Source organism: Monodelphis domestica, chromosome 4, assembly GCF_027887165.1.
Source record: "Monodelphis domestica isolate mMonDom1 chromosome 4, mMonDom1.pri, whole genome shotgun sequence".
In the NCBI taxonomy this organism is placed as follows: domain Eukaryota; kingdom Metazoa; phylum Chordata; class Mammalia; order Didelphimorphia; family Didelphidae; genus Monodelphis; species Monodelphis domestica.
In genome coordinates, this window is record NC_077230.1 from 229,011,530 (window position 1) to 229,037,023 (window position 25,494).

Below are 25,494 nucleotides of genomic sequence, written 5' to 3' on the forward strand. Positions count from 1 at the left end.
AAAGAATCAAGGAATAGCAGTATATAAACAAAGTGACAGATCACCCAAAGAACAATGGAAAATGACATATAAAGTGTAAATAGTTATAGCATATGACTAACAAAGAATAATAAATAAAAAGCAGTGTTAAAATATTATCAATGATATATAATAGAAAAGGGAAGAGGAGAAATTATAAAGAAAGAGGGATAACTGAAAAATATCTGTGCCTTACTATTCCCTGTATAATATAAAAAGATCTAAAGAAAAATTCTCAACATATGGCAAAGACTCCTTTATAAAGGATTTCTGGGAAGGTATTAACAAGAACCACAGAATGAGAAAGCAAGGATGAGATATGATCTATACCATTGAGGGGAATGTACAATTGATGAGGGCACAGATAAAAGTAGTATTTGTTATCCAATCTCTTGCTGACTTTCTTTTTTGTGTGCATGTATTTTGACTTTTCCATTTAAATGTAAACATCTTGAAATCAGCGAATCACTTAGATTAATCTAAGCATTAAAAAATATAGTATACCAACATGAATAAAAGGTACGCAATAAACGATAATGATTCTCAAATCCTAAAATTCAGTCTTAGTATTTCTTTGTTCCTGTATAGAGAAAGTCCTTAGGAAAGATTTTTCAAAGCTACCTATTTAGACAAGCACATACAGCCTTAGTCTATTTAAAATTTTTTCAATTTTTTGATGAGATATAAAAATCAAAGACCTAATTAACATTTACCATTCAAGGGAGAAAAATATCTGTAGAAGAGGTCATGTAGTAAGCTTTTTGTTTTGGTTGAATTCTAGCCCAAAAATCTATGTTCCAACAAACATAATTTTTTCTTCCCAGTGTAGTCTGCTATACTTAATCTTCCAGAGCAACCATATCTCATTGGGGAAATGACAAATATTTATTTCATTTCATTATCAATGATGATATGAAATTATGCTTGGGCACTTAACATTATTATAATTGTAATCATTGCAATGTTTTCTGCAAAAAGTGCCAGATGAAATTTACCTCAATTTGCAATGATTCCTGTGTCTTGATGACAACAAACACTTATTCCTTTTGAATGATTCAATGTCTTTTTTTTTTGAGATTTTTTTTTCTCTTACTAGTGAACTAGTGATCTAGGGCATATTATTAAAAAGGTTGGTTGAAGGTGGGAAATAAGGAAGATTTTCCCCTCTGGAGAGAATATAAAGTAATTCAACTTCACTACACTATACTTCTCTGTATAAAAGGCAAAGTGCAGAATGCCAGATATTAAAATATAATGGAAATGGAGAACACTTAAACGGAAGGTAAAAGAATATATGATAAACCTCTAATAAAGCATATTTGGTGGAAGTGTGCTTTAGACCTTCATCAACTCCAATTTCATTACATGAGCAAACTTCTCTAAGCCTCATGTCTAAAGAATTAAGCTTAAGGGAAGGGTGTGGGGAAAGACCATGTGCTATTCCATAAAAACAGCTCATTTTAAAACTCTGCTGCCAGATATACATGTTTTATGAGTAAGACCTTGGATAATCCTTTGATTAAGAAGCCTCTTGGTTAAATACATCATAATGCTGCCAATTTTAGGGGCCTAAAATCCCAAATATGCCAATTATATTTTTGCTCCTAATGGTATAAAACTTAGAAATAAATCCCTCTCAGAGAAAAAGAAGAAAAAGGAATGGATGAGTTCAATTTAAGGCTCCATTAATTAACTAATTAAGGCTCCATTTTTTACTTCTATTAATGTCTCTTTAGGAAACATTTTATCCAATCCCAACAGCCATTCCTTCAAATTAAAATAAGCATGAGTATTCTCCTATGTACAAGGCACTGTGGATAAAACAAAGATACTTTCAACTGCTCCTTGTCCTCAAGGATCTTTAGGTCTTATGGGATAAGTAAGATATGCAATAATAGCTCTTATTTATATGGCATCTTTATGGCTAATAGTCAATTCCCACTACTAACCTATTCCAAGTTTTATCACCACCATTTTATAGATAACAAAACTAAGGTTAAGTGTAAGCAGCAGAACCCATCATAAAATATTTGTGCACAATCAAAATTCAAAGTAATATGAATAAAGTACAACAAGTAAAATACAAAAATTCAGAGGTGGATGGGATCCTTTCTAGTCAGGGTGGCTCAGAGAAAGCTTTATGGAGAAGGTAGCATTTCACTCGAATATTGATAGATAATCAAGATAGATTTAGAATAAAGAAATGAGAAGAAAAGGAGAAGAAAAGGCATGAGCCAAAGCAAAGATATGAAAGGGCAGGGCTATAGTTGAGGTACAAGGCTCAAAAGGTAGACTGGAGAACCTTCAATGTCAGATTATATGGAATTTAAGTATTTTTATTTTTACTGTGTATTGGTTCTAAGGCAGAAGAGTGGTACGGGTTAGGCAAATACGGTTTAAGTGACTTGTTCAGGGTCACACAGCTAAGAGATGTCTGAGACAAAATTTGAACTCAGGACCTCCTATCTCTAGGCCTGGTTCTCAATCCACTGAGCCACTGACCTGTCCTGTATTTCATGTTTTAAAGAGCAAATTATATGTATCAGGGATGTAATTCAGGAAAATCATCTGGTGACAATGTGAAGTTTATTGAAAAAGAGTCAAGAAGCAGAAGAATCAGTTTGCAAAAGTTCAAGAAAAGATAAGAGCCTAAATATAGAGAGGGCAGTACAAATCAAATAATCAAACATTTATTAAGTGACTACTATGTCCCTGGCATTGTCCTAGGTACAGGAATACAAAGTCAAAAGTGAAACAATCTCTGCCCTCAAGTAGTTTACATTCTACTGGAAGGATTAATAGACATAAATAAGAGCTACATTAATCAAGGAAATAAAAGTAATTTATTAAGTGTCTACTTTAGGTATAGAAAAATAAAATAAAATAGTAAGATAATCACTGCTCTCAGAGAGCTGATATCCTACTGGGGAATACAGAAAGTTCAGATGAATAAACAAAAAAATAATATACATACACAAAAAATAAATAAATATAAATTGTGAGAGGGGGTACTAACAAATGGAATTCAGTAAAAGCCTGTTGAAGAAGATGATGAAGAAGATGTTGAGCAGAACCTAAAGAGACATAGAGGCAGAAGGGAGAAGGGAGAGCATTCCAACAATGATAGGGCAGGCTATAAACAGGCACAGAGAAGGATGTAACATCATGACTAGATAATAGCAATTAAAACAGTTTGGCTAGAATATGGAGTAAGTGAAGAGGAGCAATATATTCGCTAGGCTTAAAACTCCCTTTTTCTCCAAATGATGCTCTAAGGCTGTATTGATTAACATTTTTTAAATCATATGCCCAAACTGTACTTTCAAGCTGCCTATTAGACCCCTGCATTACTCCAGAGAGAGGAGGGAGAAAATGCTTGCATTCCACTGCATGGCAGAGGTAGGGCATGTGAAAAATGTCCTCGGGCACTGTGGAGAGGGGGAATGGAGTGTGTCCCCTCACCCCCCGCCCCGCACAGCTGGGCACCTGTGCCACAGCTTCACCAACACAGCTCTACATCATGTTCTCAAGGCTTCTAACTATCCTGGCTTTCTTCTTCTAGATTCCTCTACTTTCTGAAATAGAGAATCTTTAAAGGAAAGCTCCAAATATAGTCTGATCAAAGCAAATGACTGAGTTGTGTCATCTCTCTAATGAAAATAATAGAATGGACCATGAAAGAAAGGTAAAATGTTAGAAATGTGATGGAAAAAATTTTGGGGAACTTGACATGAAGTTAAAAAATTGTTTTCAGGGTGATGAGAAATAGTTTAATAGTATGTGATAGGTATGTTTATTCTCAAGGGAACAAAATATCCCCTTTCTAGACAAGAAGAGGGGCAGTATTTACTATGCTAAAAATGAAATGAGAAGATCACTAAAATTCTGCTAGCAATAAGACTTCCTGAACAAATCTGAGACAGTAGAACAGGTAGAATTAGGTTAGTTCAGGATGACCAGGTAGATGATTGTCAAATTCGAAATAGGTTTTCTGAGCTACATATAATGCCATTTTAACTTAAGGACTAAAAAAGGTAGTCAAGTACCATGACATGGACACCCCAATATTAGAGAGGATCCTGTGGACCAAGTTAAGTCCAGGGGAATTTCAATTAAGTATTAACTAGCAAGTTCAATAACAATTAGATGGGATGAAAATTTTGTATATATATATGTGTGCGTGTGCGTGTGTGTGTGTGTTTCTATATATACTTCTAATTAGCTTATCTTGAATTTATAAAAATTTATAATCTCTTTTCATATACAAAATATATGTCCCTCAGTTAAATCCTAGATAACTAAAAAAGACAGTAGATACTAAAATCAACCACCCTGTTTGTGGAAGAAAGGAGAAAGGAGCTAGAGATAAAATGCAAGAGAACTCTAAACATAGAATGCCCAGCAGACCTAAAGCCAAGAAGGGTCCTAAGCCAGGAGTGATATTTAGAAATTAGTAAGGGAAGAAGCCCAGAATCAAAGGTGATTCATACAACTTCTGGTCCAATCAAACTGACCTCCTAACTATTCCTTATGCATGGCATCCCATCTCCCCTTTCTCCATTTCTTCACCCATCCCCTTATTCCCAAAATGGCCATTTTCATTTACATTTCAGAATCCCCAGATTCCTTTCAAAGTTTCATTCAAGTACCACATCTCCTACATAAGGCCTTTCTGATTCCCCTGAAATTATCTTTTGGTGACTTTGAACAATTTTTATATATGTTTTGTATATGTTTACATGTTGTTTTTCCCTTAGAAAGTAAGCTCTTGGGAATAGGAGCTGTGTCACTTTTGTCTGTATCTCAATGCCCAGCAGAGAACTAGCAATGTAGGAATAGTTAGGTATTTAAATGTTTGTTGAACGACTTTCTAAGAAATTCTTTTTAATGAATACATAACTGCAACTATCTGGCAAATTGGCAAAAAAAAAATAGCCTCATACAAGTAATAAACTTTGAAACATTGGTATTCCATATATATATATAAAACATCTAGACCTAGGGCATGGGCCAGGAACTCTGCCTTTCCCTTTGGTCCCTCTGCAAAGTGCTTTTGATAATCTGGGTTCCCTGATAATGTTTTATTTCAAGAACAAAAACACACAGAAAATGCCACACCTTAGTTTCCCATGACCACTTAAGTTGTTTCTATTACTACACAGCCAATGGCATGTCTGAACCAGTGTTAAAATACCCATCACTGGTAAGAAAAATATTAGCAAAATATTTCTTGACATAGATCTCAAATTGTTAAGCCTTGTCCAAAGTAAATAGCAAGTATCTTTTCACCTGGCACAAACCTAGAAAAATGGAAAGAGTATATAATATCACACAGTCAAAGTCACTAGGAAGAAATGATTAAGATTATGAAGAAATTCTGTAAAGAAACTGAACTCTGAGCTTCTAAGCAGAGACTAAACTAAAGGAAATTGCTTGTGGAGTCAAAATGTTGAAATATAAAGCCAGTTTAAGTTAGTAAGTCATCTCACTCCTATAAAAAACCAGGACACTAAAGAGTAAGAGGAAAAAGTATCCCCCCCCATCCCCAGGCATGGTACACATTTTCTACTGAACAAGGTGTAAAACGCCTATTCTTGAATGGAAATAGGCATAGGGCTCTATATAAGTAAAAACACAGAAAGGACTAGATCACCAATATTTGAGTAATGGGGATTCCTTCATAATTTTAACTAAATTCTAAGATCTCACGAGTATGAAGCAGTTTAATACTGTGTGCTAATAGATACAAATTGTAAAATGCCTATACACATGTATACATACAATTGGCATTATAAATATTTATAAAACTTCCTTGGTTTTTCTAACTGTAGATAGCATTTTAGAAAACAGGTATAACTAGGGAGGTTTCCACAGGATAGATCTTCATTTCAACTAGCAATAGCCAAATTTCCCTTTCTACCACCTATCAATCTCCTAACCTAAGAATAAGGGTGAATTCTTCTGGAAAAGGAATCATTTACCAGTACTGTTTCCAAATTATTTAAATAAATTTGATCTGACTTTGTTTTTCAGATGTCTGCAGTTCCTGAAACACAGATGAGTCAGATAACAGAAGATAGGAAGATATGATAACAGAAGATAGGAAGATATTTATCTAGGGTTTCAAAATATATCACATAGGCTTTGGACTCTCTTTGGAAGATAGGATATAGCCTAAAGGTAACTGGGGAAATCAACCACCCACCAAAATAGTTGGCCCTGCAAGACTAAGCTTGTTTTTTCTAAAGATTAATATCTTTAAAAAGCATTGTTTTGAAATTTTCAGATTGAGGGGAAATTTTTAGCCAATCTTCTGTAACATAACAAAAAACTGTTTAAACCAAGAAAATGAAAAGGGCTACTGCAGGTAGCCTCTGTCATTCTACAGGAATTCTATATCCAATAGCTTCTCAAGATCATGAAGAGAAAAAAAGCAGCTAGTGAATTCTGATATTTTAACCAGCAGAAACTGCTCTTCCAAACTAAGGCAGCTCACCACATTGATGGGAAATGGTATAAAAAGGAAGCAAAATTTGTTCACATCATGTGGGAAGCAACAAAATAGATATACTATGCTTGCCTTTAGAAACAAGAAAATGAGAGAATATGGAGAAAATAGCCTAACCCTGCACCTAAGCTGTTAGTCTCTAGAAACTATAAGCTGCCAAATCACTGCCACATGAAAGCCCCAGTCTCCCTCTCCCTTGCCATGCAGGGCATACAAAAGGAAGAGGCTGCAGGTACACAGAAACAAGACAGCATAAATCAGGCTGAAAAGTCCAAGGCTGAAACGTACTGCATTAGCTTACCATATGTCTCCGATCTACTCTCCTCTGAACTAGACTTTGTCTTCTTGGAGGAGCTGTCTGCACAAAAGCGGGAGAAAAGGAGAAAGATATAGAAAATATGGAGACTGAGGTAAGGAGAAAAAACTTCATGAAAAAAGAATGAATCATGATCAGGTTAAATCATGCAAAACACAAACAAGGTGTGAACACCACAGGTGACAACATTTAGAACAAGCCATGAACAACATATTCTAAAGATTTATAATAGAAAAGACAATGCAATAAAAACATTTAATGTACAATGACACATGGATAGAGAAATTATTTAGAATAGAGCTCTAATGGCTATACAAAGATACTGAACAATGTAATATCCTTAATATACTGAACATGACTTCCTTAAATCTGTCGTTGGACACAAGAATTCAATAGATCAACAATACTGCAATAAATCAATGTAATAAAACTATCAGTATTTTCTTGGATTGAGGTAGAAACTTACGACTCCTAAATAGTAACTATTGTTACTACAAGAAAAGCCTCTGGGTCTCATGATCTCAAAATTATACGAGAAACACAGAGAATGTTCTCTATCAAACTGAGATCCAGCATTATACATTCATTACAACCAAATCTCCTAAACTGGCCACAACAAATATTTCTGTTTTTCCTATCCAAGAAGGCAGGGAATTATAGACATTGCTATTAACTCCTCATAAATTAACTTTCCTTTGTAGGATAAGGTTTGTTAGCTACAGTTCACTTTAAACACTTTTTTCCCCAAAAAAGGAAAGAGCAGCTTAGGTTAAAAGTTGTTATGAGCCATCTTACACTGAAACATAAACTGTTTACTTTCTTTTTTTTTTTTAAACCCTTACCTTCTGTCTTGGAGTCAATCAATACTGTGTATTGGCTCCAAGGCAGAAGAGTGGTAAGGGCTAGGCAATGGGGGTCAAGTGACTTGCCCAGGGTCACACAGCTGGGAAGTGTCTGAGGCCAAATTTGAACCTAGGACCTCCCGTCTCTAGGCCTGTCTCTCAATCCACTGAGCTACCCAGCTGCCCCCTGTTTACTTTCTTTTAAAAAATAGAAATTCACATTTCTTAGGCCTCATTTTATCATAGAATCCCATAGAAATATACAAATGAAAAGTATACCATGGGCACAAATGTACACAGATACGCACACACAGAGTCTTAAAGGTCATAAAAGAATCATTCATACAGTTTTATAAATTAAATGCTTAAATGGATTTATGTGTCGTAGGAATTGAAAAGAAGGAAGGGAAACTTTATGTGAGTGTGTGTGTATCATAACAATGAGTTCACTATTTGAAAGCAGATTCTGAATGCTTAGATGTCACAAAAGGGATTTAGTCAATGCTATTTACATAATTATCAAATGCATTCATACTAAAAAATCCACATGTGTAGTGAATGCTCCAGGAAAGAACCCCAAATTACTAAAGTTTAATGTCAGAAATTTCTGGGTATAGGACTTTTTAAACTTCACTTCCTTTTTGTAAAATGAGATAGATTATTTTTATTTCATCTTAAATGTTAATTAATCCATTACTATTTTTAAAAACGACATAATTTTCAATTGTTGTATCCTTGCATTCATAGCATATTTTGAGCACATCTATGTTGTTTTTGATGCTGAGTCCATAACAAGAAAACAAGTACCTAGGAATACAGTTTCTGTGGGGAAATATGGTTTATAAATTCTACACAGACTGTGGTAAGAAATAGAGACTACCTGTATTCTTCAGAAACAAAAATTTTATCCCTCTGCAAAAAGTCATTAGTAACTTCCTAAATGCTATATGCTATTTAAACAACTTTAATTATATTGAACTCTTCTATATCACCTACTCTTACAGTGAAGATGGATGGTTGTTACCTGTGGGGTCAATGTCATGGGATGTACTACGTTCAACTTTCTGCTTCTTGTCCGTTGGAGATTCTCGGGTCAAAATACTTGCATGCCTAAATTTAAAAGAGATAAATAAATAGGTAGGCAAAGAAATAAATGGTTAGATACATACATACACATAAAAATAACTGCATGTCAACTTCAGAATCACTAGGATTGAAACTCTGCAAGTACCTAAAAGGTTAAGTCTTAAAAACAGGAACAAGAAAGAAAGCAATTCTCTTTTGCCCTACATCTAACTTACATGTTTTACTTTTTTTGTTACTTTATTCACAAAAGGCTTAAAGCTTTAGTCTATCCTACATGCAATACAGTACAGTGTGCTTCTTCAATCATTAAATATATTTATAAACATTTGAAATGCTATTTACACAAAGGATTATTCAAAAATTTTAGTAGGTTCATTAAAGGCTGGTCATTATTATATTATTCTCACTAGACAAATAGGAACATGTGTATTTAGGTAGACAGCTGGTGAAAACAAAACAAAATGACACTGGGTTTAAAAGTGAAAGATCTAGGTTCAAGTTCCAGTTTGATAATAGTTACGTTACTATGTAATTACTAATAATGTAAAATGGGGATAAAAACATTTGCAATGTCTACCTCACAGCAGTGTTATCTAGAAAGTGCTTTATAAATTATAAAGGTTCTTTCTGAATAAAAATTATTATTAATTTCCTTATTCAATAAGTATTAATTAAGCACCTACTCTATGTCTCTCACTTTGACAAACTCTGGGGTTATTAAAAAAAATACACACACATCTTAAATTCACTGTCTTAATTGCAATCTGGTCCATCTATTCTAAATCAAAACTAGCCAGAGGTAATAATATAGGGCAAACCACACCTCTAGCTTGACTAAAGCCCTGGTCAAAAAAACTTCAGCTAATCACCATTAAGTCTCAATAGAACTGGAACTATTATTATTTCAAAACTTAGTCAGGACAAAATCCTAATCAACACAGTTTTTTAGACTCTAGCAATAGGATATAAATCACTGGAAGAACCAATATTGGCAGTAAGATTTTCATGCTGCTTATTCTAGATGAAAAAGAGCTACTACCCTTTGAAAAGAATTTAAAATAATTTGTAGATGGTTATGTTAAGAAGCAAGAATAATTGCTAAAGCACAAGTTCTGAAGAATAGGAAATATAATTCCTTTACTTCTAGATACATCTATCTTAAATGTCTGAATTTAAGTTTTAATTCTGTTAAATTAAAATTCCTTAAATATTTAAAAGGTAATTAAGATTCTTGTGATGTCAGCATGCCAGAACTCATTTCTTAAAATGAGTCCAACTTCAGTCACACACATGCTAAAAAACATTCCTAACTGGAAATCTACTTCTATCACCAGCCCCAAGCTAGTTTTCATTTCTTAAAATAGTTAGAAAGACTGCAAAACGAAGTATGTTCCTAAGTTACAACCCTAAATATCATTTAACAACTACTTTAACCAGATGATGGCCAATATTTTAAAATTTACTGAAAACAATGTTATTAAAGCAATGTTATTTTGTACAAATAAAATAATAAACATTAGGTACCTTTTACAATTGTAAAATAGTCTATTATAATGAAGTTTTAAAAAACTGAATCCTTTTCTACAATTTACTTTTTCAAATACTATTCAAAGCTAATATAATTAAATAAAAATGAAACTATGTTAAATTAAATTCAAAGGTATACCTATCTCTTAAAATGTAATGATGAGAAACTTTTAAAAGTTTATTGTACTGAATGACTTACCTTATAGGTTTTTTGAGGGGAAACCTGAAACAAAGAAAAAACAGTTAACAGTGAAATAGTTTCTTCTAATACTATATCAAATTTCCTAAACTGGGGGTTGATTTGTCCCACCTATGGCTTAATGGTAACAGGGGAACTCAGACAATGTCACCAACTATGGAGATGAGCAACTCTTCTATAAAGCAGCCTTTAAAATTTGCCTGGGGCAATGTGGAATTAAGCAGCTTGTACTCACACAGTCAGTACTTCCTGACTCTAAAGCTAGTCCTCTCCTCACCATGCTAGGCTGCCTCTCATCTAAGATAATAACAGATAATGCACTGGTTGTTTATTTTGACCAGAAATTTATAGAGAAAAAAAAATGGAGCAAAAAAGAAAGTAGAAGTTAACCATTTTTTAAAAAGATCATCTCTCTCAATTTGAATGGATTTCAGAAGTCATCCTAATCAATCTATACCTAAACATGAATCTCACTTATAAATATCCCAACAAGTGGTCACCTAGATTGTGCTTATTATTACTATTAATGGGTAACATTACTTTATAAGACAGTTTGATACACTTTTGGCAATTCAAAAGATTGGGGGGATTTTCCTCATATTAAACAGAAATATATACCTTGACAACTTTTGTTCATTATTCCTGGTTCTGCCCTCTTAAGGCTATGTAGAACAAGAACTCTTTAGTATTTCACAGTCTTTCAAAAAACTGAAGACAGCTATCATGTCCCTGTCCCTATGCAAGTCTCCTCTTTGCCAACCTGTCAAGGTTGGATTTAGCTATCTCCTGAAGATACGTCTAACAAAATCGGGAATGTCTGTAACCATGCTTGGGGATTGAGTTTTAAGAGAGTAACTGCCTTTGATAGAGAAATTGACAAATAAACAGCTGACAGACCCCTGGGCTGTCCTAAGTCAAGCTTAGGCTACCATTGGTACAGAGGAGACACAAGAAAGTGAGGTATAATTGTCGAGGTTTTTGCGCGGAGCTTCCTCTCATTGGTCTCTTTTCCCAGAGAGGGCTCTGGCTGGCAGCGTGCTAAGCATTCCAACATCTTGGCGTGGTGGCAGCTATTTGTCTGGGTTTTGGCAAGGAGTTTGCCTTTGAGCTAATTCAGGTTCAGGCATCTTGATTGATCCCTCTTGGAGTTCAGGTTGATTCCTTCCTCCTTTACTCTCCAAAACTTTATCTTTCTAGAGCCTCTAATCTTGCCCCCTAGCACAAGCCAGGCGGGAGAAATCCTAAACCCTTTCCTTCTCCTTTCTTCTTAATTTCCTTTCACTATATTAACTAAATCACCATAAATTTCAAGCTGACCTGGGTATTTTTTTTTAATTTGGGATATCCCATGGCGACCAATAATTAATATAGTTTAAGTCACAACGCTAAAATTATCCTTCACAAACCTAAACATTCCCAGTTCCTTTGCTCAATTCTTCAATAGCACTCCCTTAAAATTGTAGTTCCCATCCTCTAGATATAACCCAGAACTTACTACTGTTCTATAGACTGTCTATTTAGGGTAGAGTAAGAACAACAGTAATTAGTACAATCATATTTATTTTCAAATTATGAATATATATACATATATATACACACATGCACACAATTTAAGGGTTACAAAAGCATTTTGTATATGTACTCCATTAATCTTTCAACTATTCTATGAGAATTGGAGATACAAGTTCTGAAGTCAACTGACTGGGCTCACACTGCTGTTAAATATCAAACCCTAAATAACCTAGGCCTATTGATTCTCTGACAGTATTTTGTTCAATGTACCCACACTGCCATCAAGACTGTCACTTCCGAACACTACTATGTCTATTAATGCAAACTAATATCAAACTACCTTACTTTTTCTGCTACTTCAAATTCATATTGATTTTCCAATCCACTAGGAACACGCTCAACAGAGCCAAAATGGCAAAGGAAAGTCGAGGACTCACCTGAGCTCTCCTAAATTCCCCTCCAAGCAACTTTAAAAGGACATTCGTTTGAATTCCAGAGCAGCAGAACCAACAGAAAGGATGGGGCAAAACAACTTTCCAACTTAAGTCAACTTAAGAGGTGTGAATTTTAAAACTGCTCCACCCTACTCAGACCGTATTTTAGAAGATCTGATTTAGCTATTTCCTGATTTGTAACAATGGAGATACTTGGTTTAACAGAATCAAGTCTTGGGAACTCTACATTTCTCCACCCTACTTAGTTTAACAAGATCAAGAATGTCTGTATGATACTCAAAAGATTTAATTATCTGAGGAGATGGCCTTCAACAGACATGTGCAGAAACAACTGAGAGATCCCTGGGCTGTCCTAAGTCAAGCTAAGCTATCATTGGTACAGATGAGACGCAGGAAAATGATGTAAAACCATCTATATAAAGCACGTCACTTCCTCCCTTCTCTCTCTTTCGCTGGAGAGGCGACTCTGGCTGGCAGCATGCTAAGCATTCCAACATCTTGGTGTCGTGGCAGCTATTGTCTGGGTTTGGTGGTGAGTTTGCCCTTGAACTGATTCAGGTTCAGGCATCTTGGCTGAGCCCTTTGGAGTTCAGGATGATTCTTTCCTCCTTATTCTTCAAAACCTTATCTTCCTAGAACCTCTGGTCTTCCTCCTGGCACTAGCCAGGGGGGAGAAATCCTACACCCTTTTCCTTCTTCCTAATGTCTTCCCACTATATAAATTAAATCACCATAAATTTCCAACTGACTTGGTTATATTTCTTTATATATGAGATATCCATGGCAACCAAATAATTAACATAGTTTAGGTCACAACACTAAATTATCCTTTACAGAGGTCAGTAGGTTTCATCAGGTTTGTAGCTGGGCCTGGAGCTCAGCTGCACGCTAGGCACCAGAAGCAACCTAGAGAGGGAGTTTGTCATTGGCAACAGCAACTTCAGGGACTCTCAACTCACAGAAAAGGAAGGGGGTTGGATAACTAGTATATGGAGATTACAGGGAACTCTTTCTTGGTACTAAGTACCAAACTCTGTTATATTGTCCCTCCTCAGTTCCAGATTCAGCCCCAGGATAGGGAGGAATATTCGCATATTAGACCTTGTATACACAAAGGAGTGGGGACCCTGATAATAATTATAGGGCAGAGAAGAGTATCTGTGGTCACCTATAGACTAGAGCAACATTGGCAAAGTATTAACACATGTGCAGGGCTGGCACAAGGGGGAGGACCTGCTTCCCTCCCCCTCTTCCCAGCACCCGAGGACATTTTGCATGCCCTGCTCTCCTGTCCAGTCACCAAAAGCAAGCACTTCCTCCTTCTATTCTCTGGGATAATGGGGGAGGGGGGCAGAGGAACCCTCATAGACAGGTTGAAGTTGCAATTTGGGTACATGAACTTGAAAACCTTCGCCAACACTGGACTAGAGCATAAGCCAGGGAAGCAATGGCCAACCACAACTCTACTTAGATCAGACAAACGTGGAAGAATAAAAAAACCTATAATCCTCTGAGGGGGCTCTCAAAACATAAGCAAGAAAGGCCTGAATTTAGGAACAGAGAACCTTCCATCCTGGGAGAAGAGTTCAACTTTTAGTTGGTTTTGCCACTCTAAAATATTTTAAGGAAGTTTGTGTTTTGTTTTTTGTGTTTGTTTGAAGTATATTTTGCTGAGCTCAGTGGCTGCTGGAAGCAGAATTTGAAAGTATAATATTAACATCATTAACATAAGGCTATAAGTCAAGAAAGAGGGTTGAAAAATATGGGCAAACAAAAAGTGAACGGGACCATAAAGAGTTACTAAGGTGACAGAGAATATTGAGATACAAACTATTAAGAAAAAAATAATGTCAAATCAACTAAATACACAACTTCAAAGAAAAATGTGAATTGGTATCAGACCCAAAAAGAATTCTTAGAAGATAAGTTTTTTAAAGATGATTAATATAAGAGAAGTGGAGGAAAAATTGAGAAAAGTGACAGTGATGGGGCAGATTGGTGGCTAAGTGGATTGAGAGCCAGGCCTAGAGAGAGGAGGTTCTGGGTCCAAATTTGGCCTCAGATACTTCCCAGCAGTGTGACCCTGGGCAAGTCACTTAACCCCCATTGCTTAGCCCTTACCACTCTTCTGCCTTAAAACCAATATACAGTATTGATTTTAAAACAGAATGTAAGGGTTTTTTAAAAAGGAAATGAGAATAATATCAGAAAATTATGAAAAGAAAGTCAAAAGATTGGTTCTTTACATAAAAAAGGAACAAGAAAATACTGACAAAAATGACAGCTTAAAAAACAGAATCATCAAATGGCAAAAAAAAAGGCACTTAAGAAAAGAACTCCTTAGAAAGTAGAACTGGTCAAATGGGAAAAGCCTATGAAAATACAACAAAGTAAAAAACTGCCTAAAAAGCAGGACTGGTCAGATAGAAAAGGAAATACAAAAATTCACTAAAGAAAATAATTTCTTAAAAATTAGAATTGGACAAGTAAAAATTCATGAATGACTCCATAAGACATCAAGAAAAAATAAAACAAAATCAAAAGAATCAAAAAATAGAACAGTAAATATCTCACTGGAAAAACAATTGACCTGGACAAGGAAAAACAATTTAAGAATTATTGGGCAACCTGAAAGTTGTCATCAAAAGAAAAGCCTGGACACCACCTTTCAAGAAATTATCAAAATGGAGGTAGCTAGATGGCTCAGTAGTTTGAGAGCCAGGCCTAAGAGACAGGAGGTCCTGGGTTCAAATATGACCTCAAACAATTCCTACCTATTTGATCCTGGGCAAGTCACTTAACACCCATTGCCTACTCCTTACCAGTCTTCTGTCTTAGAATCAACACATAGTTTTGATTCTAAGTTTTTTGATTTGAAGTTAAGGGTTTTGGTTATTTTTTTTTAAGAAGAAAGAAATTAAATTATCAAAGTTAACTACCTCGATATCCTAGAACCTGAGAGTAAAATAGAATTGAAAGAATCCACCAATCACCTACTGAAAAAGATCCTTAAAGGAAAACTCCTAGGATTATTATAGCCAAATTCCAGAGCTCCCAGGTCAAAGAGAAAATATTACAAATAGACATAAATAGACATAAAGAACAACTTAAATATAATGGAGCCACAGGCAAGTTAACATAAAATTTAATAGCGTCTAGTTTCAAGGGTCAGAGGGCCTGGAATGTGATATTCTAGAATGCAAAGGAGCTAGGATTATGAAAATAACCTACCTAGTAAAATAGAATATAATCTTCTGAGGGTAGGGGGTAGGGAATGGATATTCAAAGAAATAGAGGTCTTTCATCATTCCTGATGAAAAGATCAGAATTAAACAGAAAATCTGACTTTCAAATACAAGACTCAAGAGAAGCAAAATGAATAAAATAAACACTAAAAAGAAATCTTAAAGGATTTAGTAAGGCTGAACTACTTATATTCCTACAAGGGAAGAATCTTTGTAACTTTAAAGAACTTTATCATTATTAGTACAGGTAGGAGAATTCAAACTTAGAAGACACAAGTATGAGTTGACTATAATGTAAATAGTTGAAAAAAATAAAATGGGGAGTGGGGCACAGCATCAAGATGGTGGCTTAGAAACAGCAAAATAAATTCTTCTGTGAATACCCCTCCACAACAATCAAAAACAAAGGGCTTCAAGGGGGACAGAAAACCAAATCCAATAAGAAGACAAAGCTGCAGGATCCTCCTGCTCAATTCTACTTAAAAGGCATGCAAAGAAGATTGAATTCTTGGGTATAAGAATAAGAAAGAGTAGATGTCCCAATGCCCCACCCCCACCTACTATGCTGAGACTGGTGTAGGCAGGATCTCAGGGCAAGGGTTCTGACCAGGACAGAGTACCTTGCTACCCCAACTACTCTAAGTTCAAAGCTCTGACCACAGCTGGCATGGAGGAAGCTGGTGGAGAGGAGCAGAAGAAAGGGCAGGCTGGTCACAGTCTTCAGCCACCACATCTCCTTCTTAGGCCTCTGCCGAAGTTTTGGCCATAGGGTATATTCAGCTCTGCAGATCAACTCAACTAGCCTAATCAAGTATAGCAACAGAGAAGAGAAGAAGCCTCTGGAGGGCAGAAAATCGTAAATTCATAGAGCCAGCAAACAAGCAGAAGAGCAAGTGTGTAAGGAAACAGTATGAGTAAACAAGAGAATAAGAAAAAATAAACAAGATTGAAAGCTTCTATTGAGAAAAACAACATAGAGCAGAGGCAGACCAAGGAACATTAAGCAAAACCTCAGAAACTAGCAAACTGGACTCAGGTTCTGGAAGAAAGACAAATAACAACAGCAGAAGAAAACTGTGAAAAGAACTTAAAAAGCAAAATAGGTCATCTGAAAACTGAGGCACATGAACTAAAACAAGAAAATAGTGCCATGAAAGCCAGAATTGACCAGCTCAAAAACAAGGCAAAAAAATTAAAAGACAAAGAGAATGAATTACAAAGGAAAACAGTTTAAAATGCCATGGACAAAATCTGGTCTTTAAAAATTAGAATTGAACAACTAGAAGCTAGGCATCAAGATCTTATAAAACAGGGGGCAACTGGGTAGCTCAGTGGACTGAGAGCCAGGACTAGAGACAGGAGGTCCTGGGTTCAAATCTAGTCTCAGATACTTCTTAGCTGTGTGACCCTGGGCAAGTCACTTAACTCCCATTGCCTAACCCTTACCAATATGACAACAAACCAAAATTTATGGAATGCAACAAAAGCTATACTTGGGGAAATTTTATATTTCTAAACATCAACAAAATAGAAAAAGCACTGATTGATGAATCAGGCATACAAAAAACTTTTTTTTTTAATTAGAAAAGGAACAAATGAAAACTATCTAGTTACACACCAAATTGAAAATCCTGAAAAATCAAAGAAGAAATTAATAAAAATAGAAAAAAGATAATCATTGAACAAATAAAACTAGGAGCTGGCTTTATGGAAAAAAATAAAACATAATTTTGACAAATTTGATTTTAAAGAAGGAAATTCAAATTACCAATGTAAAAAATGAAAAAGGTGAATTCATCACCAACAAAGAGGGAATTGAAGCATTTATTAGGAGCTATTTTGCTCAATTATATGCCAATAAATCTGACAGTCTAAGTGAAGTAGATGGAGGAACTAGAACACTTACATAGCCCTTACTTAGAAAAAGAAATTGAACAAGCTCATCAATGAAATCCCTAAGAAAAAATTTCTGGGACCAGAGATTCGCAAATGAATTCTAACAAACATTTAAAGAACAATTATTTCCATATATAAACTATTTGGAAAAACAAGCAAAGGAAGAATTCTACTAAATTCCTTTTTCAACACAACCACAAACAAATAAAATTCTAGCAAGATGGTAGGTAGGTGACTCGCTGGATTGAGAGCCAGGCCTAGAGACAGGAGATCTTAGGATCAAATCTGGTCTCAGACATTTCCCAGCTGTGTGCCGCTGGGTAAGTCACTTAACCTCCATTGCCTAGCCTTTACCAGTCTTCTGCGTTGGAACCAATATATTATATTGATTCTAAGATGAAAAGTAAGGGTTTAAAAAATAAAAAATAAATTAAATAAAACAACATACTAGAAAGGAGATTACAGAAACATATCACAAAGATCATACATTATAACGAGGTGGAATTAATACCAATAATAATAATAATTATAATTAATACTAAGCCTGGTTCAATATTAGAAAAACCATCAGCATAACTGATACAGTATCAATAACAAACCAACAAAAGCGTCTAAATAGATGCTTCTTGGCAAAATACCACACTCATTCCTAACACAAACAATGGAAGCAAAGGAATAAATGGAGCTTTGCTTTAAAATAAGTAATATCTATCTAAAATCATCAGCAAGTATTATCTGTCATGGGGATAAGCCAGAAGCCTTCCCAATAAGATTAAGGTTGAAGCAAGGATGCCCATTTTCACCATTATTTTTCAATATTGTACTAGAAATGCCCGTTATAGCAATAAAACAAGAAAAACAAATGTAAACCATTAGAATAGGCAATGAAGAAAAAGAACTTATATGAGAGTCTGTTTAAAGAATCCTAGAGAATCAACTAAAAAACTAGTTGAAATATTTACAATTTCAGCAAAGTGAATAAACCAACAATGTTTCTGTATGTTACCAGCAAAGTCTAACAGCAAGAGAGAAATTCTATTTTAAATAACTGCAAACAAAAGAAAATACCTGGGAGTCTAACAGCCAAGAACAACTAAGGAAATATTTGAACATAATTACAAAACACTTTTCACACAAATAAGCTTAGATCTAAACAACTAGGTAGTCTGGGTCAATATAAATGACAATTTTACTTAAATTACTTTACTTGTTCAATATCATACAAAACTGCCAAAAAATTAAAACAAAATTCACCTGGAAGAACAAAAGGTCAAGAATATCAAGAGTCAATGAAAAGAAAATTCGAAGGAAGGTAGCTTAGCATTCTGAGAGCTCATACTGTACTACAAAGCTGAAATCATCAAAACAATCTGGTATTAGCAAAGAAATAGTCATGGAACAGTGGAAAAGATTAGGTATATCATGCATAGTAATAAATGACTAGAATGATTAACATTTGATAAATCTCAAAATCCAAACTTTTGAGACAAATATCTACTATCTGACAAATACTGCTGGGAAAATTGGAAAGTAATTTGGCAGAAACCAGGTAGAGATCAACACCTCACATCATTTACCAAGATAATTCCAAAATGAATACACAATTTAGACATAAAAGACATAAAGCAAATTAAAGGAACATGGCATGTTTAACTGTCATATCTATGGATAAGGGACAGATTTATGACCTAACAAGAGATAAGAGAGCATTATAAAATATAAGTTAGATAACTTTGAATACATTAAATTAAAAAAATTTTTGCACAAACAAAACCAATGCACCCAATAGGAAAGGAGGAGAAAGGAGAACTTGGAACTATTTTAAAACAGATGTTAAAAATTGTTTTTACATGCAATTGGAAAAAATAAAATATTATAAATGTTTTTAAATTTTGTTTTAAAAGTTTTTAATTTAATTTAAAATTTGTTTTAAATATTTAAAAAACTATCAACAGGTATTATTCTTAAGAACTTGATTCATAAGACACACTAAAGTATTTGCTGAATGAATATATATTTTTAAATAGTCACATGTCCTCTTATCAAATACCTTTTTCTGCTTTCCTTTTTACAATCTTTTAATTTCAAATGAAACAAAAATTGATCCATAAATATATAGTAGGGCAGAAAAAGCTTAAAAGAAATTAATTTGTTCAATAAACATGCGAACACTAATATATAGAAGGAAAACTGAGGTAGTGAGGGAAAAGACTCTCTTGTTATGGAATGCATGAAAAGTTATCATTCTGTGGAAGGGAGAAATAAATATGGAAAAGACAACCAGTCACCACAGACCAGTGTTGAAACAAATAATGTCCCAAGGAGACCATTCAAGATTAGTGCAGAAGTCCCCAGTTAAGAGTCTTTCTTAAGCAAATATCACTTTTAAACCCATCACTTCTAACCACAAGGTCTCTTTACCTGAAGAATAACATCTATCCCCCACACCATGTAGCCTGCCTCAGGGACTACAATGTTTAGGGAGATGTTGGGGAAAATTTCTGGGAATTCCTCAAAAACTACTCACTAGCAGGGAGTCAAGTTACATTTTCTCTTAAAAGGATAAGGAAAGGGCAATGGGCTAAGAGGATAAAACCTAAAATCGTAGTTAGTCCCAACTAGGCAATATGTGCTTCTGCATATCATTAGTCAATTCCTATGCATAACAACTGTAAAGCCTTATTACAAATCAAATAATATTTCAAATAACACAAGAACTAGACCAGTGATTTCAATATTATAAGAAACTACCAATGTAGGTTGGCACCTTCTCTGTAACTTATGTCGGAGATAGAACTTAAACCCAACTCTTCCTGGCTTCAAAGTCTATTCTCTATCCACTACATCACATTGCTTCTCAATTCACGTAATATCAGGTCAAAATAAGGAGTTCATTTCCATCACTGAATCAAAGTACGTGTTGTATGTGGGTATGTACTTGAACACACATAGATAGGCATGTGTCTGTCTGTCTGTGTATTTAGTCTGCACCTGTGATTTCACCAATGACAGACTCTTATCATGGAAATTTACTCTTTGATTACAGACTGATGACTAACTTATAACAGTATAGAGAACTGTCAGGAGTTTTGAGAAGTTAAGTTATTTGCATATAGTCACAATATAAGCAGATAGAGCTTGAACACTGAACTTCCGTATTATCCATAAATAGGACAGCTAAAATTTAAACATTTAGAAAATGCTTCATATGCCTGACCTCACAACAGCTCTTTGAAAGCAAATGGAGCAAATATTACTATCATTTCCATTGTACAAATGAGTAAACTGGGGCTTTAAAGATGTTAAGAATGGCCCATAGCCATATACCTAGATTAACAGAGTAGGGATTTGAACCCAGGTCTCAGCTTCAAATCAGTGTGTTTTGTTCCCATTATATCACAATTGATAGTTAACACCCAGCACTGCTTTGATGAAATATTACTCTTTTGAAATAGAAAACCTGTATTATGTATCAATTAATCATACTTTCATTCATTCATTCATGTACATATTGAGTTCTTGGGATATGTTAGACACAACTTTTTGAAGCTGTCTTTTGATACAATTTTTATATATATTGAATATAATTGGCATAATATAAAATAAGCTTGAGAAAATTTGACCCCCCCCCCCAAATCCTATGTCTGTGACTTGGAGGCAAAAATAAAATAAATAAATATACACACATATTTTTCAGGAGCCAGGAATCATACTTAGTGTGTATATTTATGTGTGTCACACTAAGTATGATTCCTGGCTCCTGAGAAGTGACCTCTAGTGAGGAAAGGAAAATAAAAGGAAAGCAACAGCAGGGAAACAAATAATTTTGATAAGGCATTCGATCTAGTTCAGCTTTTGATGATCTGGCACTGAGTGGACCTAAGGAAGTTTGGATTAAGATGCACAGGTAACAATGGGTCAATTTTTCTTGATCAACTCTACATGTAAATATATACTCAATTCTTTAAAGCAGATAGCAAATAAGCATTCATTGCTATCAAAAACATGTTCTTGTTTGCACATATAACCTACATACAACATTTACTTTATGTAAACAAATATAAACCTAATCTAATAATATCAAAGGAATCGGCATTAACCTTTTTTATCTGATAACAGTCTCAATTCTAAGACATATAAGAAACAAATTCAAATTTATAAGAATAAAAGCCTTTTCCAAACACATAGACAGCCAAAGGATACAAACAGGCAGTTTTCAAAGAAAGGAACCCAAGCTATCAGCAACCCTATGAAAAAGGTCTCCAAATTATTATTAGAGAAATCCAAACACAAATAATTCTCAAGTAGTACATAAAACCCGATCAGATTGACAAAAAATTACAATAAAAGTAAATGACAATTTTTGGAAAGACTAAGGAAAACAGTTTCATTAATGCACTTCAAATTGGTCTAGCTATTCTGAAGGCAATTTAGAACTATGTCTCAAAAGTCACTAAACTAACTGTTCAGCTCTTTTACTCGGGGATATTATTACTATACATTACTATACAAGAGAGTTCAAAGAAATAGGAAAAAGACCCATATGTAAAAAAATATTTAAAGCAGCTCTTTCTGATATATCAAATAAGGTAAGGAAATACCAATTTACTGGGGACTAACCAAACAAAATTTGAATTATTAATGTGTTGAAATATTATTGATATTGTAATGGTCTGGAAGATAAGAACTATAAAAAATGATGAAAGGGATGGATTTCACAGGAACATGAAAAGACTTATATGAACTGATGCAGAATGAAAACAACTAGAAGAACATTTTAACATCAATAATAGTGTAAAAATAAACAATTTTGGAAAGCTTAAGAATTTATAATTAAGATATTATTCAACCATTATTCCAGAAGCTCAATAATGAAGCATGCTTTCCACCTCTTGATGGTCAAAGAGTGGCTCAAATTAAAGAGTAAAATTTTTTTTCTCCCACACAGTAAATGGGGGAATGTGTTTTGCTTGAATATACGTTCATGTGTTATGAAAGTTTTATTTTTCATCATATGCTGTGAAAGAGAATTCTTTACTCCATTGTCTACCCTGAGTTAACGCTAATTTAAGTACCTCAATAGATTGTGAAGACATGATTAACTCTCTTTTGTCTACCTTTTGATTGAATCAACACAACTTTGAACTAGGTGGAGGAGCTCACAAACCACTTAGTAAATTCACACTCTTACCTAGTGCTAGGTGAGAATCCAGCAAGATACTTGGAGAACTCCACCCTTCTTTCTAACTGAAACAGTCAGAAACTTGTGAATTCTTTTAAGAATTCACACCCTCAGAAACTGTGAACCCTTTTGCTGAGTATTCACCCCTCTAGAAGATGGGAACTGGTTCCCACAAATACTGCTCCTGGGCAGTGCTAGACAATTTGGAAACTGTGATTGGTCTCTGTGAAGAGAGAAGGAGACAAGAAGCCACTATAAAAGGCCCTGAATTTCTGAGGCTGTAAATTGACTCCAATAAAGAAATAAGCTTAAGAAAGGTCAACTCAAGGGAAATACTTGGCTTCAGGAGTCACCTGCCTCTTGGAAGGAACTTGGGTGAGTGGATAGCTGGCTTTCCTTTCTGTCTTCTGGATAGAATTTAATTCTGGTTGAAAGTCAGTAAGTCCTGGCTGAGCCAAGCACTGGAACAATATTTAGTTAGATAGGTTAATGTCTTCTTTACCTTTTTGTATTTCTCTATTTTCACTCTTTCCACCTTTTTTTGTAAATAAAAGCTATTAAAGGTCACTTTGACTTTGAGCAACAATACCTTGAATCATATATTTTGGTCAAATACTTAATTTTAACCCTTACAATACTTAAAAATAAAATATGATGTACATAATAAATATCTAAAGTTTCATGTAGAACACTTTTTTGTTCTACTGTATGAATAAGAGTTCCTTTTAGTTGATATTTGCTTCAGAATTTTTAAGATGAGGAAAATAAAAGTAATACTTTTCAAAATCTATTTTATTTTTGAAAACTAGAGCTGCTATCCTTCTCTGGTCTTTTTGGAACCCTGAGGTGATTCCTCAGGGATTACTCATATTATTTCAGCAATGTATGAGTTAAAATTCCCAGTGAGGAGACCAAATCAGAGTAATTAAGTAATCCTATTTTTAGACTTAACTTCTACCTTCAAATCTGCCTTATCTACTTCTATTTTACAATTTATTGCCTACAAGATCATTCTCTAAATAAGTTAACCTTTTTTTTTTCATGGGCTCCCTTTTCAAATTGGTGAAGTCTGTGGAACCCTTCCTGTAATTAGTTTTAAAATACATAAAAGACCTTTTACAAAGGAAGCCAATTATACTGAAATAGTGATCAATATTTAAAAAAAAAAAAGTTCATAGGGGGCAGCTCAGTGGATTGAGAACCAGGCCCAGAGATGGAAGGTCCTGGGTTCAAATGTGACCTCAGGATACTTCCCGTGTGCCCCTGGGCAAGTCACTTGACCCCACTGTCTTGCCCTTACCACTCTTCTGCCTTAGAGTCAACATCTAAGTGGGAAGGTAAAAATTTTAAAAAAAAAGTCCATAGATCCCAGATTAAGAGCTCCTACTCTGAATAAAAGAGATAGACGGCATTAAAAGATCATAACAATCCAACTCCTTTATTTTACAAAAGATAAAACTGAGGTTATGTGAGAGGAAGCCATAAGTTCAAGATCATACAGATAATTGGTAATGGCTAGAACTCACGTTCTAATTCAGGTCTTTGAATTCTTTGAAGGATAGGAATGTACCTAGTATTTTAGAAATATTAAATGTATGTATCAACAGAATGGTATGAAGTGAACTAATCTAACTCCCAGCTTCTACAAGAAGTGTTTCCTGGTACTCCTTAATGCTACTGTATTCCCTCTGAGATTATCTCCAAGTTATCCTGTATACAGGATGCCCCCAAGGTCTTAGTGCAGTCTTAAGCAATTAAAGAACTAAATTACACTTAGACTGTGGGTTGTTCAATTGTGTCCAATTCTTTGTGACTTCATTTGGAGTTTTCATGGCAAAGATTCTGGAGTAGTTTGATGGTTCTTTTTCCAGTTCATTTTACAGATAAGGAAACTGAGGTAGTCAAGTGACCTGCCCAGATTCACCCAGCTAGTAAGTGTCTGAGGCCAGATTTGCACTCAGAGAGATGAATTTTTTGGATTACAGGGTTGGCACTCTATCAAGTGAACCACCAAGCTGTTCTAAGACTTTTGGAACATACTATATAGCTTTTTTGTACAACAGTTATGTTTGCAAGTTTTCTTTCCCATGGTCTGTAAGTTCCCTGAGGGCTGTTTTTGCCTCTTGTATCCCCAGAACTTACTTGGTACATAGGAAGAGGTTAAATAATTGCTGACTTTTGTCACATCACTGTTTCCTCTTATTTGTCTGCCCCTTAAAATAGAAATACGCACTTAAAAATTTTTTTGTTTGTTTTTTAAAGACTGGCTCTCCCTATCTCACCTAAACTCACAGTCTATGAAACTGATCCCACAACTAATGGACATGGGAGATTTAAACTGCTCCATTTCCAAATTGGGCCAAACCAGTTAGTTCCTGTTTCCAGAGGATTACCATACTGATATTGGACTTAAGGTACAGATTCCAGATGGACTTTACCCATGAAAATTCAGAACTCTTGAATTCAAAAGATCCTCCAATCTGAATGCCCACAGCAACTAGTTATAGATGTGTGCCACCACATCCAGTGTGTCCTTTTTTGTATTAATGGTGATCAATTTAATGAGATAATTTTAAAACACTTTTCGCACAGTGCCCAGCACATTTGTATTTGTTGTTATTGTTGTTCATTTCAATCATGTCCAACTCTTTGTGACTTGATTTGGAGTTTTCTTGGCAGACATGCTGGAGTGTTTTGCCATTTCCTTT

The 25,494-nt window shown here is 34.8% G+C and overlaps 1 protein-coding gene across 3 annotated transcripts in view; it reads right to left on the reverse strand.

The window, feature by feature from the left end:
• ARHGEF12 (Rho guanine nucleotide exchange factor 12) overlaps positions 1–25,494 on the reverse strand; it is a 227,338-nt gene that overhangs the window by 121,945 nt on the left and 79,899 nt on the right. For 2 of the 3 annotated variants that reach the window (XM_056794216.1, XM_007494636.3), the window contains exons 2-4: positions 10,497–10,520; positions 8,709–8,794; positions 6,828–6,884 (exon numbers count right to left, since the gene is read on the reverse strand). In XM_056794216.1, the coding sequence (XP_056650194.1) occupies positions 6,828–6,884; positions 8,709–8,794; positions 10,497–10,520 (167 nt within the window). The remainder of the gene's footprint in view (positions 1–6,827; positions 6,885–8,708; positions 8,795–10,496; positions 10,521–25,494) is intronic. The other variant, XM_007494637.3, reaches the window with a different exon arrangement.